The 24,664-nt window shown below is 51.3% G+C and overlaps 1 protein-coding gene across 1 annotated transcript in view; it reads right to left on the bottom strand.

The window, feature by feature from the left end:
• Positions 1-12,604: 12,604 nt before the first annotated feature.
• The window catches only part of RGS9 (regulator of G protein signaling 9), a 65,301-nt gene continuing 53,241 nt past the window's right edge, over positions 12,605-24,664 (bottom strand). Inside the window, 3 exon segments of the mRNA XM_026512404.4 lie at positions 12,605-12,974; positions 14,523-14,998; positions 23,882-23,999. Coding sequence (XP_026368189.3) covers positions 12,824-12,974; positions 14,523-14,998; positions 23,882-23,999 — 745 coding nt within the window. The 3' untranslated portion in view covers positions 12,605-12,823.

The following is a 24,664-nucleotide window of genomic DNA, read 5'->3' as shown; positions in this document are numbered from 1 at the left end:
CCTAATGCCACACTGCTATGGCAACGTGAATTTTAAGCAGTCACCTGTAGAACGCGCTCTTCTAGTCCCCCAAGCCTCGAGCCAGCCTCTCCAGGATGGGACTCCCCACAATGAGGGTCCAGGGTGCGCCTGAGGGACCTGAGTCATTTTGGGGAGGTGGGTCAGGACAGCCCCAGCCGGGAGCTGGCATCCTGAGACCTGATACGGGGAGGGAAGGGAGTGGTCACTTGTATGTCTCCAGACATAGTACATCGCTGGGGAAGGCACGGGGGCCCCGGCTGCCTCCAGGACACAACCCTAACGTGGAAGCTGAAGACAGCTCCTTGCTTCTCTCCCCTCCAGGAACCCAGGCTCCTCTCTGCCTTTTGCATCCACACAAAGATGACTGAAGTACGACCCAATCCTGAAGACGTCACCATCTCTCGGGGAGATAAATCACATACTGAAACAACACAAAGTATGCTGCAACCGAGGTCATCACAAAGGTCCCCTCACTTCCCCTTAAGCCGCACACTAGCCACCAGTCAATGGCAGGAGGCACCAAACAGACAGCCAAAGCCCCAGCGAGGCTGGGACGTCCCAGAGGACAGGCAGGGAGGCTGTGGTTGTCCCCACTGTCCCGTCCTCCCCGGGATTAGGAGGGTGCAGAGAGACTGCGGCCCCTGGCACTCTCAGCTTCGAGCCCTGGGCTCTAGAAGAATGTGCTGGACTCCCCGAGGCCTCACTGCCGACCGAGTAAACACCAGCGCAGACGCTATCGCAGTGTCAATATCAGCGCTTTCAGGAAATGATTGCCCTCGTACATGCGTGTTGGTAGAACTCTAAATGCGTACAGACTTCTAACAAGACAAACTGGCATGGTGGGTCGGTCTGTGACAGAGGCATGCTTTTTAACCCAGACATTTCCTCTTGTTCATTTTGGTCCCAGCAATGCACCTGGTGTTCGTGACAACATTGTTGTCATGAAAAATTGCAAACAACTTAATATTCATCTGTAGACTATTCAAGCCATGTTATAAGCTTCATGTATTAGCTTCCTAGAACTCCTGTGACAAAATGCCACAAACTGGGTGGCTTAAAAGAACAGGAATTTATTCTCTCCCAGTTCTGGGGACCAGAAGTCTAAGGGGTCAGCAAGGCCGCGCCCCCTCTGGAGGATCTACGGGAGGCTCCTTCCTTGCCCCTCCCAGCTTCTGGTGGTCCCAGCGACTCTCAGCAATCCTGGGCTTACAGCCACATTGGTCCCATCTGAGCCTGTCTTCACATGGCGGCGTATGTCCCCGTGCGTCACCTCCTCTTATTAGAAGGATTCCAGTCATTGGATTCAGGGCCCACCCTAATCCAGGATGACTAATATTTCAGTAAATTTACCAGTAGGGATTTTTTTTGGGGGGGAAAAAAGACACTAAAAATCTCAGGCCAGTAAATCCTATGAAGTCATTGACTTTTCATCCTGTTTCAACAAAAATACTAGAGATGTTTAAAAAAAAATTGGAAAAAAGGCCACTGATTCACAGTATTAGCCTTAATTTACAAAGTGATATATGTGGGCATTTGAGGAATAATCAGGAAATTTTTATCTTAATAGATGATCCAACATCTTCAACACCCCATACCCCAAACTGAGTAAGGGGCTGCCTTGGGCTCTGGACAAAGATGAGGCTGTGGTCATGACTCCTGCCTTTTAGAGTCCCCATTGTTGACATTTATTGGGATGAGAGTAATGAGCCATACAAATAAAATTCAATGACAACCATGACATAGTGACAGAGGCATGCCCTCCAGTAGTCTAGAGACTTGGCCGAAAATCCCAGGAGTGCCATGTTACTACAATTCTTCAAATTCTCCTTGCCTTGAAGCCAAAGGAAAATGAGAAAACATTGAGGACCGGCCCAGGGAAGGACCAGAGCTGGGGCTCTATAGGAGAGCAGAGAACTCAGCAATCTAGGTCGTTCTAATGTCTAATTAACACGCACAACAGAAGTTATTGATGTGGGTCGGGTGCTTGGATTCTACTGGGTACAAAACTCACTGTCCTCTTGGGATGTGTAGCCATGCTTCCCTGCTGGCTGAGATATGCTCTGCCCCTTCCTTGCTCCTGGGGGCTCCAAGAACTGAATGCCAGAAGATATTTTATGTCAGCTTCTTACTGAGGTGAATGTCTCCTTCATCCTGCACCCTCTCGTTTCAAATGGATAACTTCTCACCATGTTCTGTTGCATTTTATTGAAGGTGAGTGTTCTGAGATTATTTTTGTATGTTCCTGGACTTTCCTACTACACGTTTCTCACGGGAACTCAAACTTTCCATACACTAGCCCAACACATACACAGAGCCACATTCTGGGGCCAATAAGACTTTCTAGTGGTTCTTTTTTGCTTCAGTACCACCTCGTATATAAAAATAGGAAATATTCATCAAGCACTGATCTGAGCTTTTTACACAAATTAGCTCATAATCTTCATGCCCTTGTAAAAGGCAAGTATTACCCTGATTTCAATTTTATGGATGAGAGAACTGAGGTTTGGAGGGCTTTCATAAAATACTTAGGTCACTCAGCTAGGAGAGAGTGGGACCTGGATCTGTCCTGCAGCAGACAAGAGCAGTGTGCACCAGGCAGCGTGCTCCTAGCTGTCATGCTCTTGCACCCTCTGCCAATGCAGCATAATCCAATCTTAGTTTAAAAGTATGCTTTCCAGCTCAGCTATGAATCCTTGAGAGCAGGACCTAACTTTAGCCATGACAACATACAAAGTGTCTAGTAGTAGGCACTTGATGAAACTTGGATGGATGGTTGGATGGTTGGATGGATGCATGCATGCATGCATGGAAAGATGGATGGATGGATGGATGGATGGATGGATGGATGGATGGATGGAAAGATGGATGGATGGATGGATGGATGGATGGATGGATGGATGGATGGAAGAATGGATGGATAGATGGATGGATGGAAATGCTAGGAGAAGAAAAATCTTTTCCCTCTACCAACTAATGTCCAGGGATTTGGGGGGACCTGAGAATTAACTGACAAAAGACAGACCAACAGAGATTAATCCTCAGATTAACAGAGAAAAGACAAAGTTTATTCACATGCATGAAAGCATACAAAGAAATGGCTCCTGGGGTTCCTGGGTGGCTCAGTTGATTAAGTGGCCAACTCTTGACTTCTGCTCAGGTCACAATCTCAGGATGGCGAGATTGAGCCCTGCTTCAGGCTCTGCACTCAGTGGGGAGTCTGCTTCTCTCCTTGTCCCTCTCTCTCTGCCCCTCCCCCCAACCCCAGCTCATGGGTGCGTGCATGCTCTCTCTCTCTAAAATAAATAAATCCCAAAAAAGAAAGAAAGAAGAAGAAAAAGAAGAAGAAAGAAGAAAGAAAGAAAGAAAGAAAGAAAGAAAGAAAGAAAGAAAGAAAGAGAGAAAGAAAGGAAAAGAAAGAAAGGAAAAGAAAGAAAGGAAAAGAAAAAAGACCTCCACGAACAGCTAGAGTTAAGGGTTTATATATCATCTTAATAGGAAGAGGGGTTAGGATTTCAAAGGAAAGCAAATGGTGGGAAGTAATGGAAAAACAAGTAGGGAAAACCAGCAAAATGAATAAAAGGAATAGAAAATTTTGATGAGGTTTTGTTTATGTAATTTCTCATCCAGGTGCAGGGAGTCCATCTCCTCTCTAACTGTAAACCTCCCAGAGAAGGGATTTATGGAGGGTATATTTTTGAGAAGCATTGTTTAAGTCAGGGGAAAAAAAAAAGGTTTAGAAATGTTGTTTTTTTTTCCTGTGTCTGCTGTTTGTTTAGATGTTTTCAGCATAAGTTGAGCTTCATACCACATCATACCACATCAGTGGGTCCAAGTGGATCCCATCAGTTGGTTGGATGGTTGAATGGATGGGTGGATGGATGGAATGTTGAAGGCAGATGGTATAGACTCATTTGCGTGTTTATGATGCAGAGTGAAGAAGCATTTCATGGCAGGGCCACAATCAGAGTCAACCTCATAAGACATTCACTGAGTATAAATCTCCCTACCCCCAAATTATATCCACAGCATGTTTGGTGGCTACCATTCTAAGTTTGGAGATGCATTTCCTTGAACTAGAGGTCCCTGTTAAAATGGAGCTACAATGAAGAGGGAAATACATACACACCCATATGTATGGAATATATGTATATAATAATAGGAGAGAGAGAGAGAGAGAGAGAGAGAGAGAGAGAGATGGCTGTGTAGCTGTGTTGTGGTAAAAGGAAGGCCCTGAGTGGACTTCTAGTTCCAGCAACAGGACAACTGAGCTAACATGGACTCCCCTCTGTTACGAAATGTGGAAATCATACTGAATGAAGGTAGAAATAATGAAGGCCCTGAAAGAGAGCAGTAGGGATTTGCTAGGGGCCCAGAGACCTGGAGGACCTGACCTAAGACCCCTCCATCAAGCTAAGATACCAGAAGGGCTGCTCAGGACAAGAAAAGGGGACTCAGAAAAAAGGAGGGATTTCTGTGGAAGGTATAACAAACATATAATAGGAGCTGCCAAAAGAGAAACAGAGAGAATGGGGAGGAGGGAGAAACCTTCGAACAGACAATGAGTTGAGAATGTTGAGACTGAAAACCAGACCTGAGCCCTCAGACTGAGGAAGCACCACCAGAACAGGACACCCACGAGCACATCCGTACCTACATGTGCCACAGGAAAACTGCAGAACACTCAAGATAAGGACCAATGCTCAGAAGCAAAATGGAAAAGAAAATCTATAAAATGACAGCAACTGGACGTTTCATCAGCAGCAAGACGGGGCAGCAGATGATGACATAATGTCAGAAGGGCAGAGGGTAAATTACTCTTAACCTGTTATCCTTTTTTTTTTTTTTTAAAGCAAGCTCTATGCCCAATGTGGGGCTCGAACTCACGACCCCAAGACCAAGAATCGCGTGATCCACCGACTAAGCCAGCCAGGTGTCCCTCAACCTATCTTTCTTTATTCAGGCAAACAATCATTTAATGGTAATGAGGAAGATAAGAATAGGGCACATTTTGGAGCAGAAAACTCAATTTGCTTCTCCAAGCCATCAATGAAAGGATCACTAAAGATGCCCTTCAGTACAAAGAAAACTGGACTTGAAAGGAAAAAGTAGGGTACTAGGGGCAGAGGGGAGCAAAGAGCTGGGTAAACGTGGAGTTGAAGCTAAATAAACATTGAGTATAACACACAATACTAGCAATCACAATGACTCATTCTTCAAAAAACCATAATGAAACTCATAACATAGAACAAAGGTTGGCAAGCTTTGACCCTTGAGCTAAATCCAGTCGGCAGCCTGTTTTTCTATGGTCCTCATGGTAGGAACACCATTTATGTGTTTTTATTGTGGTAAAACACACACGACATAAACATTACCACTTTAACCATTCTGAAGTATACCGTTTCATGGCAGGAAGTACATTCCTATTGTTATGCACCTGTTACCACCGTCCATCTCCGCAACTTTCTCAGCTTCCCAAACTGAAGCCCTGTTAAACGATGATTGTTTAATAATGGGAGGTTATGAAACAATAACGTCCATCCCCTCGTCCCCCAGTCCCTGGCAAACCACTATTCTACTTTCTGTTTTTGTGAATCTGACTACTCTAGGGACCTCATGTAAGTGGAATCACGCAGTATTTTTTTCTTGCTGGATCATATGGTGTTTCTGGTTTTAACTTCTGGAGGAACCACCATACTGTTTTCCATAGTGGCTGCACCATTTTTTTAAAAAGATTCTATTTATTTATTTATTTGACAGAGAGAGAGAACACATGAGCAGGAGGAGGGGCAGAGGGAGAGAGAGAAGCAGTCTCCTTGCTGAGTAGGGAGCCCGACATGGGGCTCGATCCCAGGACCCGGGGATCATGACCTGAGCGAAGGCAGGCACTTCACCGACTGAGTCACCAGGGGCACCCGGTCTGTGCCACTTTATGTTCCCACCAGCAGCACACAAGGGCTCCAGCTTCTCCACAGCCCTGGGTTTGGGGGGTTATTTGACAGTAGCCATCCTAACTGATGCGAAGTGGTAACTCACTGCGGTCTTGATTTGCATTCACCTACAGATTAGTGATATTAAAGCATCTTTTCATATCTTTAGTATATATTTGTATATCTTCTTTGGAGAAATGTCTATTCAAATCCTTCACTCATTTTTTCATCAGGTTGTAGGCATTTTTGTTGTTGTGCTGTAGGAGTTCTTCACACATTCTGGAGATTAACCCCTTGTCAGGTATAGGAAGATTTTGCTTTTTTTTTTTTTTTTTAAGTAGGCTCCACAGCCAGAATGGAGCCCTATGTGGAGCCTGAATTCATGACACCGAGATCGAGACTTGAGCTGAGATGAAAAGTCGGACACTCGACTGACTGAGCCATCCAGGTGTTGCAAGATTTTACATTTCTTATGTTTTTCTAAAAGAAGAATATGTGATAGAAATCAAATATAACCTGAGAGGTCTAAAATATTTAATAACTGAAATATTTACTGAAAAAAATTGCTGACAGATGCCTTGATTTTTTTAAAGCATCCCAAGTAATTAGGGCAAAATATAGACATGAATTAATTCTAGGCATATTTTTAATTCCAAAATTTAAATATAACACACACACACAGAAAATCACTGCACTAGACATCAATGGTAGTGTTCCTACCAGTTGTAAGTGGGAAATCACATCTTCAAAGGAGGGCAGTGGTGCTGTCCTCAACAGTGCTGCAGTGAGGATTAAATTCACGCAGGAACTCACGGGGTGAGTCTTTAAATGTCAGTCTGTGAACCTGGGCTGTCCGGATCCCTAACTCCCTTAGATGGAGAGCTTCAGGACAGGACAGCTTGGTGGCTTCCTCTGGGTTGAGGAGGAGGAACAGGGGCTACCAAAGCTGGCTGAGAGATGGACAATGAAGAAGGATTTCTTTCTGAAGCTTCAAAAAGAGACCCACTGTAAATGAGCTGGGACCAGTCCAGAGCATGGCCTTGACCCTGTCCGTTGAAGCTCACTGCACCCTAGCCCCCTCGTCTAATACACTGTGCCCACCTCTCCCTGAATGTTTGGGTCAGGGAGACAGAAGCGTTCTTCATAAATGTCCAGCTTCTCAAGAACATTCCTGTGGTGCTTTCCACATGTACCATGGTCTCCAAGTTCACCGCCGAGTGACCGTTGTGCTGGGGTGCACGTAGAGTGGCCTCCGCAGCCAGCGCCAGCCCCCCATCCATAGTGTCCCCCGTATGCCCCACACCGAAGCTCCACGGCCCACGGTGCACACACGTGGTCTCACCCATGTGAACACACATGCCTCTCTGCACGTGGCAGGCTCCTCCCCTCCGTGGACATGGTTGATCCTGATAGACGAGTTCCTGTACCCCAACCCCGCTATCCCTACTACACCCTTCTCACCCACAGGGACCTTTGAATACCCTTGTTCTACTGTGCGAGAAGCACATGAACTTGCTCCTCCCCCGATCCCCTGTCGCAGGGCCACACACAGGTCCCTCCCATCAGCAGAGAATTTGAAGCTTGTTTTCTGATATCATGTATTTGCCCTAAATAACACCGTGCTCTGGCCCCTCTGGCTATACCAGGCCTCCAGCTTCACCTGCTTCACGGAGGGCTGACAGATCACTGGGGCGAGGAAGTGGACCCTGAATGAGGCCCTCTCAGCTCTCAGTCCTAGGAGGCAGAGATTTGCACAGAGAAGGCCCACAAAAAGTGGAATCCTATCACCGGTCTGCGGGCGAGGGAGAGAGTCTCTTTCTGTGGGACTTTTCTGCAGAATCTCAACCCTCACCCAAAGCCAGTAGGAACTAGGGCATCAGCCCCTCGCCCGGCCAGAATACAGCAGCCAGAAGAACCCTGTGGGGTGGGGGGGCCCATGGCCAAGAGCAGTGAGTAAGAAGCTTCTCTCGCAAGGTCCCTGCCTCCACCAGTCCCAGGGTCTTTGGGCCTGGGACAGGAGAACAAAGCTCATAGGGGAGACCCAGCCCCTCCTGCTGCCCCCAGCCCTCCACCCCCAATCTGTACTTCTCTCCAAGTCCCCTCTGAGTTCTCCAAAGCTGGGCTCTGAATTCCTAAGGGGAAATCACAGCCACGCTCTTTGGGGATCTGTGAGCCGTGGACTCCCTCTTCTGGTGAAGTGTGAGGAGATGGTGCCCACAGCAGAGGGCCGGGCTTCTGAGGCCGAGGTGAGTGGAAATCCCACGTCCCCTCACCTTCCCCTGCTCACCTTCTCTGCACCCAGGGACCCTGCAGTACTTGGCTGGTACAGATACCTTAAAGATATTTCTTTTTTTCTTTCCCAGCAACGAAGCAAGGGGCAGCACTGTCTCCTCTCAGGTTCAATGAATTTACAGCCTCAAATGGGCCACCAAGCGTCCCCTCCCCAGAAGGCAAAGGGACAATCACCTTAGGACTCCCAAAGACATTGCTCTGCTCGTAGATTTTTAAGAGAAAGAAAATGGTCACACTCGTGAAAATGTGACAAATATAATGGAATGTTAAAATGGGATTTGTTCTGTCTCCATTTCTGCTGAGGCCCCAAAGGCCAAGAGGAAAACAGTAGGTGCCAACCACTGGCCAGCCAGGTCCAAATGAAGTGCTGGATGCATGGGCAGGACTAGCACAGGCGGTGGTCCCATTTTTGCAAACCCACTCCCTGGGGAAGAGGGTGCTTGGCTCTTTCTTAAGCGAAGAAAGGAGTCTTACAAGTCACTCAAAGGGCTTGACCTGTGCAGTCCAAGTGAGAGGGAAGGAACCAGAAGAAAGCGGAGATCAGGCAAAGCCATGCAACAGAGAGGAGAGGAAAAAGGGCAGACTGCCCAGCTGGGGCAAGGGTGCCAGGGTCTGAAGGGTGTACACAGAGGGGAGCGGGTGCAGTCATTTGAATCTTGCCCCAGCAACCAGGGATGTGACCACAGCTGAGATGTGGACCATGGGATGAATTCCTCATGCAGCTGGAGGAGACTCATGGTCCCTTCTGACCAACGAGGCTGAGGCCAAAAGACCCCAAGAATCCAGGAAAACCTCGGCTAAGGAAGAGCCCGTAAGCGAATCCCAGCAAGCACCATGACCAATGCTTTTTATGTCCTTCAACTAAGATCTTCCTGGCTCGCCCACCCCTCCAGGAGCCACAGGCTACATGGTGAGTGGGCGAGAAGAAAAGCAGAGCGAGAAAGGAAAGGGAGAAGAAGCTGACCCACTTCCCCAACCTGGCTCAGTTCAAGCTGAGGGGGAAAGGAACTTTACCTTTGGGTGAAGTTCTGAGTTTTGCTCATTACAGTAAGATCTGAACTGCATGCGGAAAGAGCGACGTTGAGATGGTTTTTGTCGCTGAAGCTCTCGGAGGATTTACTATCTGAAAGGGACCAGGAATGTTATGGGACTCGCCAGAGCTTTCATCCAGGGTTGGAAAACCAAACTAACTCACAGTGTAGGTTTACAGGGAGAGGTGAGTGCGGAGGGCTGGTGGCAAAAATTTTTTCCTTCTTGCACCCTATAAAGTTCTGAACAGGCAAAAAGTTTTATATGTATCGTTGCATTTTATGTGTCTTCCAATAGCCCTATGAAGACGGTCCAGTTAACAGTCCCCAGCTCACAGATGAAGGAATCCAGGAGCTGTCCCATGCCAGGAAGGAGCAGGGTAGGGGTACTCCTGTGTCTACCGGTGACTCGTAGATCTGACTTCCCCAGCTTGCCTCTGGGCAATAACAGAGCTCCGCGAGAGAATCAGCTGCACCCTTAGCCCCTAGCATGTTTGGCACCTAGCGGGTATTCCTTCTGAATGAAGGCAAAGCCGCCCAGGCCCGAGTAGAGCAGAGCTGCATTTTGCAGATATCGACCAAAGATTTGGCCAAAAGCCAACGAATCATCCACTCCCAGCTTCTCTTGTCCCATCTCCTACTTTCTCCCCTTTTCCATCACTTACTTTCCATTCCCTCCACCAAGACTGTGTAATAGTCTTTCAGTAGGGGAAAGACTAAGTTCCACCAATATCCATCCTACCCATCTTCCTTCGTACTGTTGGAACCTCCAGAAGGTTAGGTAGTGACAAGGTGGCCTAACCAGAGGCTACATTTCCCGGCATCCTTTCGGCTAGGTGTGGCCATGTGAACAAGCACAGACCAATGGGATGTGAGAAGAAATGGCGGCTACTATTTCTAGGTCGTGAACTCAAGGCCCTACCACTTTGTCCGTTCCTGTTGTCTCTCGAGTGTGAACACGGATGTGGGGGCGGTGAACCAGCTTCAATCACTATCCCAGGCCAGTGGTTCTCAACCTTGTTTGGACACGGGAATCATCTGGAAAAGTCTCAAAAAATCTTGATGCCAGGGCTCCACCTCTGGAGAGTGACTTGATTGGACTGGGTGTGACCTGAGCATCGAGATCTTTCAAGGTTCCAGCAGATTCTAATACCCAGACAAGGAGGAGAATAATCATGCCAGGACTCGGGGATGGGTAAAGCAACAAGATTTATATATATATATATATATATATATATATATATATATATATATATAGGCCCTTAGATTTCCTCTCTTTGCTGGAATCCACTCACCATAGCCTGCCTCCCACCTTTGGGCAACTATGAGACAGAGTCAAAAATTCCTTCATGTTTGAACCCCTTCCTTCCTTCTGGGGTCTCTTTGTTACTGCATTTGAGTCTGGACCTCACCTAATCCAAGCAGCCGATCCTGCAGCCTCCAGTAGTTGACGCTGAAGATCCAGGTGGGCTCAGTTTCTCTTTAGGACCCTGGGGGCTTAGGAGTGGAGCCCCATTGCTGTAGAGTGCAAGTCTGGGCATGCAGGCTGCTGGTAGACTAAAGGTCTGGATTGCTTTGCCTGTGATCTCATTTTAGACCAGCTTTGCAAATAAAGACATCAAATGAATTGACCCCCCACTCGCCTTCCAAGAAAAATCCAACCTATTCTGTGTACTCTCTGGAAGAAAAATGTCCTTACCCCAGAATGAGTGACTCTAGAGCCCCAAGGAGTGGATTCCATAGACTGTAAAACGAGATGCTCTTTCGGTATGAAATTGTCTGTGTTTCCCTGCATGGTCAGCAAGTCCAGGTTTTGGCCGTGCACTTAGCCACCACTCATCTCCAGAAGTATCAGGACAGATGATTCAGTAGCCCCAGGATTTATGGGCTCAATAAGGTAAGTTGTCCAACATTCAAAGCAAGTGAGGGGCTCTAATCTACTAATCGGAATCTGATGAAGCTGAGGATTAAGGGGAGGAGCATAATGAGTGGTTTGGCAACCAACTTGAATTTTTTTTTCCCTATGAGAACTTTCCATGGAACTTTTAAGAAATGTTTTGTTGTTTTGTTTTGTTTTGTTTTTACCATGTAGCCCTTAATCTCAACCCACTGTTTAAGCCAATCAAAATCCCAGCAGGACCCCTTCAGCTAACACTTCAGGGCTTTGGGCAGAAACCAATGACAAGGGTCACATGGCCAGCAGCACAGGGAGTAAACGTAACCTCTGTGCTAGGATTTCTCAGCAGTGGTACCTGATATTTTGGACAAGATGATCTTTTGCTGTGGCGGGCTAGGGGACCGTCCTGTGCTTTGTAGAATTTCAGCAGCATCCCTGCCCTCTACCCACTGGATGCCAGTAGCATTTCCTGCACCAGTCTTGACACCCAAACACATCTCGAGACACTGCTCAGTGTCCCCTAGGGGCAAAGCTGTCCCTGGTTAAGAACTACCACTCTAGGCGAATTCCAGGAGACAAGGAGTCTTACCCACAGCTGCAACCCCAGAGCCTAGCACAGTGCCTGGACCATAGTAGAGGCTCAATAAATATTGGTTGAGTAAACAACTGGGAGAAGTGGGGGAGGGGGACACCATCTCCAGGGGTGCCTACTGGATTGCATGCAGCAGACAGGGACATGTTTGCTCAGATCTCCTGCCACAGGGAGCATATGGACTGATGGCCATCAGGGTGTCCATGCCAGAGCCAGGCTTCCCCCCCAGGTGTCACCAGCCAGTGACCTTGCATGTGGAGTCTTAAGGCAGAACTATTCCTGCCAGACATAGGACCCCTCCAATGGTGACTTTGCCTCAGGGATGCCCCAGTGGCGTGGCCAAAACTTTCTTGGAACTGCGCTGCCATCTGAGACTCTCCCTGCATGCTCCTTCTTCTCCAGAGGTCAGCCCTGCACATGGTCCGAAGGCCCTCACCCCCTTCTTCTCCAGCTCCCATTCTTTATCCTTCATAGGTGTTTCCCCCAATAAATCCCTTGCCCATCTAATCCCATCTTGTTTCTACTTCTTGGTGGATCTGAACAACACACCTGACATTCTAGAAAGATGCCTTTCCCCAGCACCCCCTTCCTGAATGGTGCCACACTCCTGGGAGCTCCACTGATAAAAGTGACATGCACCAACCAATTTAGACATGGAGGGAAAGTGACCGGAAAATGACTCAGTGTCCCTTTGTCCCTAAAACCGAAGAAGGAATGAGCTTAACACATAAACTCATAAATAATAGCTCCTAACTAGTAAAACCAGACACACACTAACATTCCAATCCGAAAGACTCTTACAAGTTAACCTTTTATCGGTTTTAAGGCAGCAAGTAAAGTCCTCTGGTCCACATGCCTTTCTTCTGCCCAGGGGAGGGAAGGTCAGGAGGAAGGGTAGGAATTGGCCATTGGGACCCCAGCCAGCACACAGTTCCCATAATCCATCCCATCTCGTCTCTCTGGCCCCCAAATGTGATCGCAATGCACTTTGGTTCGAGAGCAAGCTTGCCCACGGTCCCATCTGCGGGGTCTGCTGGGAGCCTCTTCTTGGTCCAGGGCCTCTGGCTCAGCTAGCTTTCCCCCCGGCCAGGCTCTCCCAGGGGCAGATGACCTCCTTTTCGATGGCCTGGTCACCCGATTCTCCGGTCCCGGCGTCCTCTGAGTCCATCAGGCAGGTCCCACTCTGCGTAGGCACATCCATTTTGATCTGGAAAAAGCTTCAGGCACAAAAAGAAAGCATGTGCATGGGGACAGGAAGGATACCAAATCCTCACCTCACCCTGACATCCCCGGAGAAGGCTGACACGCCGGTTTATTTGCCAAAAGCTCTGTGTGCAGCAAACGGCTCCGTGGATCTCTTTTACTGGCGGGAGCAAGGGACTCATATTTTTCTGCGGAATTAAGGCTGAGTCAAAAGATGCTTTATCTTCATTGGATTTTTATGGTTTTGGTGAGTTCAGGACGTCGCATTAGGACATGCCTGCACTTGATCCTCAAGCTAGTCCACTGCCTTCTGATGAATCGATAGACAGGCTCACCCTCGATCCCCACCCTCCTTCCCCCGCCCGACTGACAGAGGCAGCAGAGAAGTAATCACCTCTGCCCCCTGCTGTCCCCCAAGCACACTGCGAGGCAGAGGCCAGGGATGCTCGGGTATCCATGGAAACCGGAGACCTCTGCATGGAGCTTTCCTTTTCAACACCAGGCAAGGCCAAACACAGGAGCGGGTTGATTGGTGCAGGAATACCCCTGACTGTTTCCCCCAAACCAGATAAAGGTGGGGGCTGATTCTCGGTTTTGCACTGTCTACAACTTTCCTTTCTGCCGTTGGTCTGGGAGCTATCAGGCACCCCCCGCAGGGTTCTGCACCTGGCAGGGTGCTTCAGGGTCCTTGGGGTTCTCGGAAATCAGGCTTGCAGCGCCACCCAAAATCGAGTAAAGAGGGGCCACCTGTCGGGAAAGACTGGGCACTGTGGTTTTCACAGGAACAACTGTAGAAGCAGGGATCCCTGAAAGCCCCTCTGGGAGTCTGGAGGTGGAGGCAGGGGTGGGGGTGGCAAAGTGGGGGCATGGGAGCCCCCACCCCCTGTGGTTCCCATGGCCGCCGCTGACCCTTCCTGCCCTTTAAAGGTGCGATGGGTTCGTTAGACTAAGGTTCAGGGGATGGGGCAGGGTGGGGGCAGCACAGAAGGGGGAACAAGATGGAAAAGAAAGACCCCCATTCCTTTTCTTTCTCAGGAAGCAGGGGAGGACAACGCTGAGTTTCTGGAAACTATGCAGAGGCCAAACAGCCTGCTTTTGTGTCTGCTGGCCTGGAATCCTTACCCAACCCGCCAGCCCCCAGCTCTAGACCGTGTTCAAGCCACACAGCTCCGGGACCCACCACAGACATACATGCACACACACACACACACTCACGTGCCACCGACATATGTGCACGGTCACACAGAGAAACATGTGTGCACACGCATGCTCGCATACAGGCAAGTGTGCAGACACACCGGCATATGTGCACACATGCACTCACACCAAGACATGTGCAAACATGCACACATACACACTGACATACGTGCACATACGCACGCTCAGAGAAACGTGTGCACACGCATGCTCACACAGGCAAATGTGCAAACGTGCACACAGACATGTGCATACGTCCACGCTTACACACAAATGTGCGTGTGTGCACACCCACAGACATGTGCACACATGCATACACAGAGACACATGTGCGCGCACACAGCACAATCCCTTCTGGTTCTTACTTCGCTACTTTCCTGGATTTCAATCTTGGCAGCTGCTGGCCCACATCCCCCAGGGGCTGCACCTTCCCGTGGGACACAGGGGGGCACTTGGGCGAGAGCCTGGCAAAGACGGGGGAAGCTAAACAGCCCCGTCTCAGAAACCTGCTGAAGGACAGAGCCATGCGGGCCTTGGGCGGGGCCTTGGGCTGCGGCCGGGGCCAGGGGTGCTCTGCGGAAGCCTCGCTGGCGTCCGTGTCGGAGGGCCCAGGACAGGCACTGGACCCGCTGGCCTCCCCCTTCTGCTCGGAGCTCTCCAAGGCCACCCTAATGGGCGAGGGGCAGATGGCGCTGCTGGGCCTCCGGATGAAGCGGCCCGGTGAGGGGAAGGGCCTCCTGGGGGAGCGGCAGGATGGGGAGAAGGGGCTGGAAGGAGAGGGGGGCACGCAGGTCCCGGTGTACACGGCCAGGTGAGGGCTGGGAGCAGTGTGCTGGCCCGGCTGCAGGAAAGGAAAGAGAGAGCTCAGAGTGAGTGGTGGGGGCTGATGGACGGGGCCCTCTGCTAACTTAGCCCCTTCCGGTGCCGGGACCACAGCACCGGGGAGCTGGGAAGAGGGTCCAAAGCCCCCTGGGACAATGGCACGGACACACACAGACCTCCTGCCAAGGGTCCTGCCCGTCCCCGAGCCCTGGCCAGAGGGCCCAGAGCTGGGCAGTTGCATCCTAGACTGACCTTCCGGCCAGGGGTGCTGGCATATGGCCAGGCTGGATTTCCAATTGCCCCTCAACTCCCGTCCCCCAACGAACGATGCTTAGTACCCACCACACCATGTCATTCCTCCTCTATCCCTGGTTCCCAGCCTGAGGACTGGAGGCATCGAAACACGTGTCACAGAGCAGTGAAGGTTCTACCCCCCCACCCCCGGGCCCCGCTGACTCTGCCGGGCTTGAGAACACCCAGCTGGTCCTGAGCCCCCCCCCATGTCCCACTGGCCGTCCCTTGGGGATGGCCCAGCCCTGGCACTGGCCCGTGCCTCCCGCAGCAGAGCAGGGTGGCTGGAAAGAAAGGCTGAGTGTGGAGGCAGGACACGTCCTCAGAGAAGGAAAGAATCTCAACCTCTCTGGGCTCCCAAGACCCCAGAGTCAAGGAGCCGAGGGGCAGGAGTGCTGGACCGGGCAGGTTTCTGGCAAAGATGCCCAAGAGAGCTTTGTCTGAGCTGACAAAGTTAAAATGGGGATTTTCAGGGAGGCTGTCTGCTGTCCCCTCTTTCCTCCACAGATGGGCCTCCAAGGGCCCATCGGCCCAATTGTCTTGCCCCCTCCTGACGGCCGGATGTGGCCTCGCACCACATGGAAGCCCAGCTGGAGGATGTGCTGGTCCTGGTGGGGAAGGGGCACCCTCTGGGACCATTGGGCCAACACTGCCTCTGATTTCAGTGAACAACAAACCCTCTTGGAAACACACAGCCACACAGATGCCCGGCTTAGAGAAGCCTGCCTGCCCCTGGGGACTGGGCACTGTCCTGGGGCCACAGAAGGGCAACTCCGGGCGCTGAGCTGGAGGCGGCTGGCTTCCTTGGGGTGCGGCCTGATTTCCGGGTCACCTGAGTGAGCCGGTCCCAACCTGAAGAGGAAAGGGCAGGCACAGCCAAGGACAGCTTTTGGAGGAAAAGAAAGGCCACAGAAGGACAGAAGACCTTGCCGGGGGTGGGGGGGTGAGGAGGGCAGGGGGATGGTCTCCATTCTCCCCCACCAACTCCCCAAAGCTCAAGCTCCATTCCATCCTGAAACAGCAGCTGGGAGTCGCGGATTCGTTCCTCTGCTCCAGCACCCACAGCCAACAAGCCAGAGCTGAGGCCCAGACCTGGGGCCCCAAGGTGGACAGACTCATCATAACTGGCATTACTCATATGCACTGAGAATGAACAAATCCGAGGTTCTGGGCTGAGCACGTTTCGTGGATCATTGCACTTACTTCCCGGAGCCGCTCGGTGAGGCGACCAACTCTCATTATGCCCATTTTACAGATGAGAAAACCAATGCTTCGAAAAGCAAGTCCCAAGGACAAGCCACTGGGGACGCTGGGGCAGGCTTGGAAACCGGGCTCATGGGCTTCAGGGTTCACACATGTAACAGCTAGTTGCACATCCCCCGGGGGGCCCACACATCAGCCCTACTCCGAATCACCCCCACATCCACTGCAAGTACAGATCTCAGCCCAGCCAGACCCCCTGCAGGGGCTCTCGGGGTGGGGGGGGGGGGCTTGCGACTGAAGGAAAGTCTCTTCTACCAGACCCCAAGGCCATGGTTTTGTTATTGTGCCCGGGGAGTTTGAGGACCCCTGCACTGTGCTTCTAACACCGTCCTCCTACAGGAAAAAGGGTCTCCACTTCGAACCCAGGCTGCAGACAACACTAACAGGAGAGGGGAGGGGCGCCTGGGGGGAGCAGTCGGTTGAGCGCCCAACTCCTGGTTTCAGCTCAGGTCGTGATCTCAGGGTCTGGGGATGGAGCCCTGCACGGGCTCCCTGCTCAGCGGGGAGTCTGCTTCTCCCTCTCCCTCTGCCCCTTCCCTGCTCACATGCTCTTTCGCTTGCTCTCTCTCGAAAATAAATAATTAAAAAAAAAAAAAAAAAACAAAGGGGAAAGCTTGCTCTACTGAAGGATTCAGGAGACAACTGCTGGGGGAAAGGAGTACGACCCTATCACCTAAGAAACATCTACTATGCGCTAAGTAATCTATGTATCTGAAACTCCCCCATTTTAGAGAACAGAAATTGCAGGTCCAGAGGGGTTCCTCACCCCCGCCCCGAGGCTCTCACAACCAGGGACTGTGGTATGTAGACTACTACTTGGCCCCTACATTCTGTCCGTCTCCAGGGCAGGTGTGCACCGTAAACATCATGTGACAGCCACTCCGTGGCCAGGCTATGTGCTATGGCATAGGTGACATTAACAAAGGATCATCGGAGCCAGCCTGACCTCCTCACATGAACCCTTCAGAGCTGAATTTAGAGGCCAGAGACAGACGTCAGAGGTCTGAAGCACGACAGGAATTCAACAAAGGAGAAATTCTCCATTATTGGCTTTGAAGGAGGAAGGGGGACACCTGGAGAGGGATTGGGGTGGCTTCTAGGAGCTGAGTACAGCCATCAGCCAACAGCCAGCAAAAACCAGTGGGACCTGCAGTCCTACAATGAGACACTGAATCTCACCAACAGTCCCTATGAGCCTGGAACAGACTCTTCCCAAGAGCCCCCAGAGAGGAACATGGCATCCTGTTGTGACCTTGAGTGTGAGACCATGAGCAGAGGACCCAGCCCAGCCTCACTCAGCCAACTGTGATAAACAGCTGCATCCGTGCTGCTTTGTTACACAGCAATAGATAACGAACACAGAGACTAAATGAGAATTCCATCCCGGGAGTGGGTAACCCCAGACCCCTGCTCTGTCTACTGATCCCTATGGCCATCCTGGTGCCTGTGGGGCTCAGATAGGACCTGGGGTTCTGCAGAGTGGGCTGAAACATCAAACCTAGGAAATGGGCTTTGTTAAGAGAGAGAGAGTGGCATCAAAACTCCTCTCCTTCAATAGATTGACTGAGGACACCCCACCTCCAGTTCATTACCTTGAATTCCACTTTCTCAGAATCTGTGATGAACTCATTATCACCCCCACTTTACAGATAAGAACACTGAGTCTCGTGGAGATGACAGCTTGACCAAGATTGTACAGCTTATGACAGGATGGACCACTCCATTTACCTCCCCCCCAGTTCTGTGCCCTCCTCTTCACCCCACAGCTCCCCCAGCACTTTCTTTTCCAAGATGAATGACAGGACAGGTGAGGATGTAGCCACTGTCCTGCTTGACTTACCTGGCCCGAGAAAGTCCTTTCTTCTGGGCAGAGAGCCATTAGCCCCGTTGGCTCTAGATACTTGAAGCAGGACTCCTTTTTTAGCCCACCCCACCATGACTCTGGCCCCTCCCACAGAGACCTAGCCCCACCCCTCCAGCCCATGCCACACCCACCAGGGGTGCGAGGCAGCGAAGCAGCGGCATGCAAGGCACGTGGCAAAGAAATGTGACACGCAGAGACACAGTGAAGCTCTGAGAGCTCGGATTGTTTCGTCTTGTGCTGCTGTTTTATTATGCAAGGAGCCAACAGAGGGGGGCAGGAGCATGAAATGGAGTGCGTACGTTGACACGAGAACACAGTCACAGGCTTTTCAATGGAGGGCAAAGCAGGCAGTGCAAAGAGCTGCAATTCGTTTTCTGCCTAGAAACTGGCTGAGAATTTGCAGGAGACCTCGTGGCCACCTGCGCTCACAAGTCCTGCGAGCCACACTCGGGTTCAGCATGCAGTGTACGAGCGCCCCCTCCCGTCCCTCCTTGCTCTCCCTTTCCCCACTGCCTCCCAAAGCCAATAAGCAAAGTGGGCTCCAAGGAGAAAAATCCACAAGGGTGAACACATCATTCCTCCTACCTACCATCTCGTTTGGCACAGCCCAGCACAAGACCTTCCCCATGCTGTAGCCATGAAGCCTGGGACCAAAGGGTGGACCAGTCACCGCACTGTTGCTGGTCAGCCCTCTCACAGACAGAGGACATGACATCAGCGCCCACTCTCCTCCCTTCAATATATCCTAATGGCTGCTGGAGAGCAGGGAGGGTGACACTGCAAGACTCTGAGAGAGCAGAGCAATAAGACAGTTTAGGGAAACAAAGCTGTGAACACACCTGAGGAAATGCCCTAAATAATAAAGAATCAGTACAGGACCGCACTGACAGATGCAAGAAAGCCCAAGCTTACTCTGAGACCATATGCTACTAGGGATGGTGGTGATGGTGGTGGTGGTGATGATGATGGTGATGGTGGTGATGGCGGTGATGATGATGGTTATGGTGGTGACGGTGGTGGTGATGATGGTTATGGTGGTGACGGTGGTGGTGATGATGATGATGATGACGATAGTGGTGATTGCGATGATGGTGGTGGTGGTGGTGATGATGTGATGACAGTTATGGTGGTGACGGTTGTGGTGATGATGGTTATGGTGGTGATGGTGGTGATAGTGGTGATGGTGGTGATGATGGTGGTGATGATGGTGATGGTGGTGATGGTGGTGACGGTTGTGGTGATGATGGTTATGGTGGTGATGGTAGTGGTGATGATGGTGATGATAGTGGTGATGATGGTGATGGTGGTGATGGTGGTGATAGTGGTGATGGTGGTGGTGATGATGACAGTGATGATGGTGATGGTGGTGATGGTAGTGGTGATGATGGTGATGGCGGTGATGGTGGTGATGATGGTGATAATAGTGGTGATGATGGTGATGGCAGTGATGGTGGTGATAGTGGTGATGGTGGTGATGATGATGGTGATGATGGTGATGGTGGTGGTGATGACAGTGGTGATGGTGGTGATGACGGTGGTAGTGGTGTTGGTAATGATGCTTACGGGGATGATAATGGTGGTGGTGGTGATGACAGTGATGGTGATCACACCAATGTGAGGAGGAGGATGGTGAGGATGATGATGACGGTGACAGTGATAATGGTTCTGACACGGATAACAACAGCTAGTATTTACTGAGCACGTATTAGATGCCAGGCATTGGCCAATGTATTCTACCTATTGTCCCCAGCCCTTGTATTACCACGACCCTGCGGAGAAGAACAGTCTTCTCTCGAAAAATCAAGCTCGAAAATGAAATTCTACAAAGGAAATCCTGGCACTTAACCCCATAGTTTCTATTCTAGCATAAGATACACACCACTGTGGGTAGAGAAACTCAAACTATTTAAAATATGGCATTAAGGAATTAAGACGGTGCCTAAGTACACAGAGAACATCATAATCATTTAAATATATCAACAATAATGTCCAAACAAATCCTACTTCTGAAGCTATTTGAGATTCAGACCGACCTCACGGGGCTACCGTTCTGTCCCCACAGACACAAAGCAGGAGCAGCCGCCACCTGCGGGAGCCCGGCGGCGGACACTCGGAGGAAGCCTCAAAACTGGGCAGGGACCTGGGGCTCCTTTACTGTCAAACATGAGGACTTCCTGGTGGCGTCCCCCGCAGTCCTCTAGGCCAGACCCGGGGTGTTGTACGCGACCCCAGCCTCGATCCCATCCTGCTGCGCGCTGCGGCCGTTTGCAACCTCACCCCCTTGTCCACCCCTCGAGGGCAGAGAACCTCTCGCATCCGCCTCGGCAGCCTTTACTGGCTCGTACACAGAACAGGTGTTTAGGAAACGCTCGTGGGACGGCCCTGTTGCTCTCCCAGAGCGAAGCCCTTTATCTCCTGTCTTCCTTGAGTTGGGTAGTGTCACAATATTTATGTGTGTATCCCTTAAAGCATGATAACCTCCTTCGGTGACATGCCTGTCCTCTCATTAGACGGCGGGATCCTTGTGCGTCTGACATTGAGAAGGTTTCCATTGAGATGTGTGGTGTCCCTACCCTGTGCCCGATACAGAGCCCCTGGTGGTTTGCTGTGGAAAGAGGCAGCAGACACATCTCACATGTGGGGAGCAGGGTGGAGGATGGTCGAGTCAAGGATGAGCACGGCACCGTTTGTAACGTGAAGAATTCACGATGCATTTGACACCCCGACATCCTCACTACTGTTGTGCCGGGCATGTGATCTCGGCTCACAGGGGGCCACCAGAAGGGGTAGCGAATATATATCTCTGGTTTCATGCTTCTCTAGCTTCCTCAGGAAAGTAGGACAAACAGCGGGAGAGCAGGGTAAACATCCTCTCCCAGGAATCTGAGGGCAAAGCCTAAACCTGCCACAGCCAAGCATGAAATGTCTTTGATGTCTCAATTTTTATCTTAAAAAATGCATGTCCATGTTGCATTCTAATTCATAATATATTCATGATTATTTCAATGCAAAAAATTGAAAATTACCTATTTCATCCCATTCCAAATTTTCAAGCAAAATGGAGGCCCCAGGCTTGGTACCCTCCTGGAACTCACAAAGTCTGTTTCAAGAAGCAAGGATCCGGTCCCAACCCCTCACTTCACGAATCAGGAAGCAGAGACAATAAGTGACTTGTTCAGGACCACTTGGCTAGTGGTAGACCCGGGGGCCGAGAGGCCGTCTCTAAACCCAGGGCTCTGTCCCTTCCTTCCTCCCTTCCTTCCTTCCCTCTTTCCTTCCTTCCTCCACTCATTCATGTGAGACATGTTTCTGCAGAACCCACCAGGCCTCAGGCATTAGTCTCCAAAAAATGAGACATGGCCCCTCCTCATGTCACTCAGTATAAGAATGGCTGTTACCAGACATTTCTGCTTGGGGTGCCCTCCCTGAGTTGGAGGACTCTGACATTCTTCAGAAGACAGATGACCAAAGCATACCTCTGGTTGCCCTTCCAGAGTATAAGCTTATCTACGGCTCGGGAAAATGGAGAGAGTAATGGGATCATTTTGCTAACATGAAACCAAGAGCCACAAACTCCTTACGATGACCTAAAAAAGTCCCCGATGACCTGGCCTTGCCCACCTCTCTAAGCTCATGCTGTACCATTTCTCCCGCGCCCACAAGGCTCTGTTCGCCTGGCCTTGCAGTCACTCAAAGCCACTTCCCCGCCTGTGGTCCCCTCTGCCTGGAAAGTTCTCCCAGCCTCCCCCAAGGCTTTGTATGGCCCACTTTTTCTCATCCTTTTATCTGTCACTGCCTGGGAGAGGCCTCCCTAGTGGACGCAAGCCCCCTCTCCCCCACCACAGCACCATCTCCATTTCCTAACACCTGGTATAGGTTTAACCACATATTTGGGTTGTCAATTCACTTCCTCTCTCCACGTCATTTGCAACGAGACTTTAAAACTTCTCTCACTAAAGAGATAGAGGCTATTTCCTCACCCCTTGATTCGAGGCCAGTTTTGTAACTTGATTTGGCCGAGAACTGGAGATAGAAGACCGCGCCCCTGTTCGAAGCCTACACCTTGAGACTCCTACGCGTTCTCACTCCCTTGCAATTCCGCCATCGCCATAGATCATGCCGAGGCCAGACTGCTGGAGGACAGGAGACGTGCGAAGCAGAGAAGAGGCATTCCACTCCTCCCAGCTCGGGCTCCCCCAGGCCAAGCCCCCAGGCAGGGGAGTGAGCTCCAAGATGAACAGAGCCACACGGATGACAAGCACTGATTCCTGCATGCCGCTCTAGCTCTGCAGTTGTCAGCCAAGGTACGGATACGGTGGGCTTCTCTGTTGTCTGTCAGTCCTAGACTAGAAGCTCCATGAGACAGACCATGCCCTTCGTATTCACCAAGGCCTGGCACATAGCGGATACTCAGTGTGTCCAATGAGTGAGTCTTTGCTGCACAGTGCTGGTCCCTTGCTCACTGACTTGTTCTAGCTCCTTTGCGTTCTTACACACGTGTACGAGGTGAGGCTAACTGCAAGAAGCACCTGTGGTCCTCCCGAGGTCAGAGTTGGAGCTGTCCTCCCCCTCCGCCCTGACCACAGGGCTGACCTAAGCTACAGCTACACAGGAGGGAAGCGCCAGCATCTAGAAAATATCCGAAAGAGTATTATCTTTGACCCTAACCCATCTTGAAAATGTCCAGGTATCTACCCTCTCTCTTCCCACGAATGAAGACACCCGTGCCTTTCCCTTATCCACGATGGTGCTCCTTGGAAGGTCATTTCACCTTGACGGCTCTGGAGGCTTCCGGCCTGAGTCCTTCGTCCCTACCCGCTACATGTTCCGCTAGCAGGTACTGGGGGATGGGGAGACAAAAGGGAAGGACCCTCCATCGCTGTGACCAAGAACAAGCTCCCCAGCAATGTCTCAGCAGGGCCTTTCCAGGAAGGTGTAACAGGGGAGCCAGGGGACGAGCATCTCTAGGGGACCCTGAGCTAGCCCCTTGGGGGGATCTAAAGCAGAGTCTCACGGGGAGGGGGGTGAAGAGCTTCATTAAAGCTATTTGAAACGGATGTACCTGAAAGAGGGGGCCTTCTAGTTCATTCTCCAAAGCAAATGGTGGTACACAAAGCAGCCCGTTTTCTCTACGCTCCCCCTACAAGAACCCCCCCCAGTGAGACAGATGGTCACATAGCAACTGAGTCAGGTGACCTCCCCCCCGCCACTGCGACACTGTCCCTGGGAGAGCTGGAGCGGGAGGACGAGCTCTAGTTGCCGCGGCACTGGGAAGGCCACCGTGAAGGAGGGCAGGGGCCTATGGGAGGAACCTGGCTGCCCCACTGCCCCGCCGGAGGGGAACCACGCGCTCTAGACTCCGCCCGTCCCTGCCTCTCTCTGCGAGCCTCTCCCGCGCGCGCACGCCCTGCCCCAGCAACTGCAGATTTATTTAGGAGGAAGCTCTCTTTTGAGTTGGCTCCTACGGTCCAGCTTGCTCATGACCTGGGTGATGTCCACGGTGTTGGCTGCTTCTCGAGCCTTGGCTTCTTCTTCCAGCTGCCGCAGGATGACGGGGCTCGGGCTGGCACGCAGGTGGCGCCGCATGAATGGGAGGCCGGAGCTGGAAGGAAGGACAGGGCCGCGGTTGGTGGAAAGGACACAGCCGGCCCCGCAGGGGCACGGGAGCCCCTCATGGGACACGGAGCTGCAGGACCAGAATCTGGGCTTGTTCCCTCATGTTCCCAGTGAGCCCCAAGGGTGGCGGGACCTCAGGGGCACGTTCAACCTTAGCTCTTTCTCCCCCTTTGGAGGATGGACCAGATGAGTACCAGTGCCTTAGGATTTCCAGCTAGCCCCAAGGAAGACTGCCTGCAGTGGTGATAATGTACATTCTAGAATGTTTAGAAACCAAGGTGTCAGCTTAACCTCCTGTGGGCTCTTCCTGAAAGAAGGGGGCAAGGGGAATTGGATATGGGAGGCCCAAGGGTTCTGGCCTCAGGGGGAGTTGGCGCGTTTGTTTTCAAAAGCCAAGGATCTGGGAAGGAGAGAAAGAGCTGGGCTGTCCCAGAGGGCGAGGCTGGGCCTGCAGAGAGAGGCGGAAGCGGGGGAGGGGGCTGGGGGGCTGGCGGTGCTGTGTGCATACACCAGATAAGTCAGAACCTCGACAGAAGTCAAACATGGGCTCTTGGGACCCAACTCTGTCCACCATGGCCTTGGGCACCAGGACAAAGCTCCTGGTATCTGAGTGATGCGGGCAATGGGGGAGCCGCTGAGTCACCCACATGC

This window comes from Ursus arctos, unplaced genomic scaffold, assembly GCF_023065955.2.
Source record: "Ursus arctos isolate Adak ecotype North America unplaced genomic scaffold, UrsArc2.0 scaffold_24, whole genome shotgun sequence".
Classification (NCBI taxonomy): domain Eukaryota; kingdom Metazoa; phylum Chordata; class Mammalia; order Carnivora; family Ursidae; genus Ursus; species Ursus arctos.
This window is presented reverse-complemented; position numbering and strand designations above follow the sequence as displayed.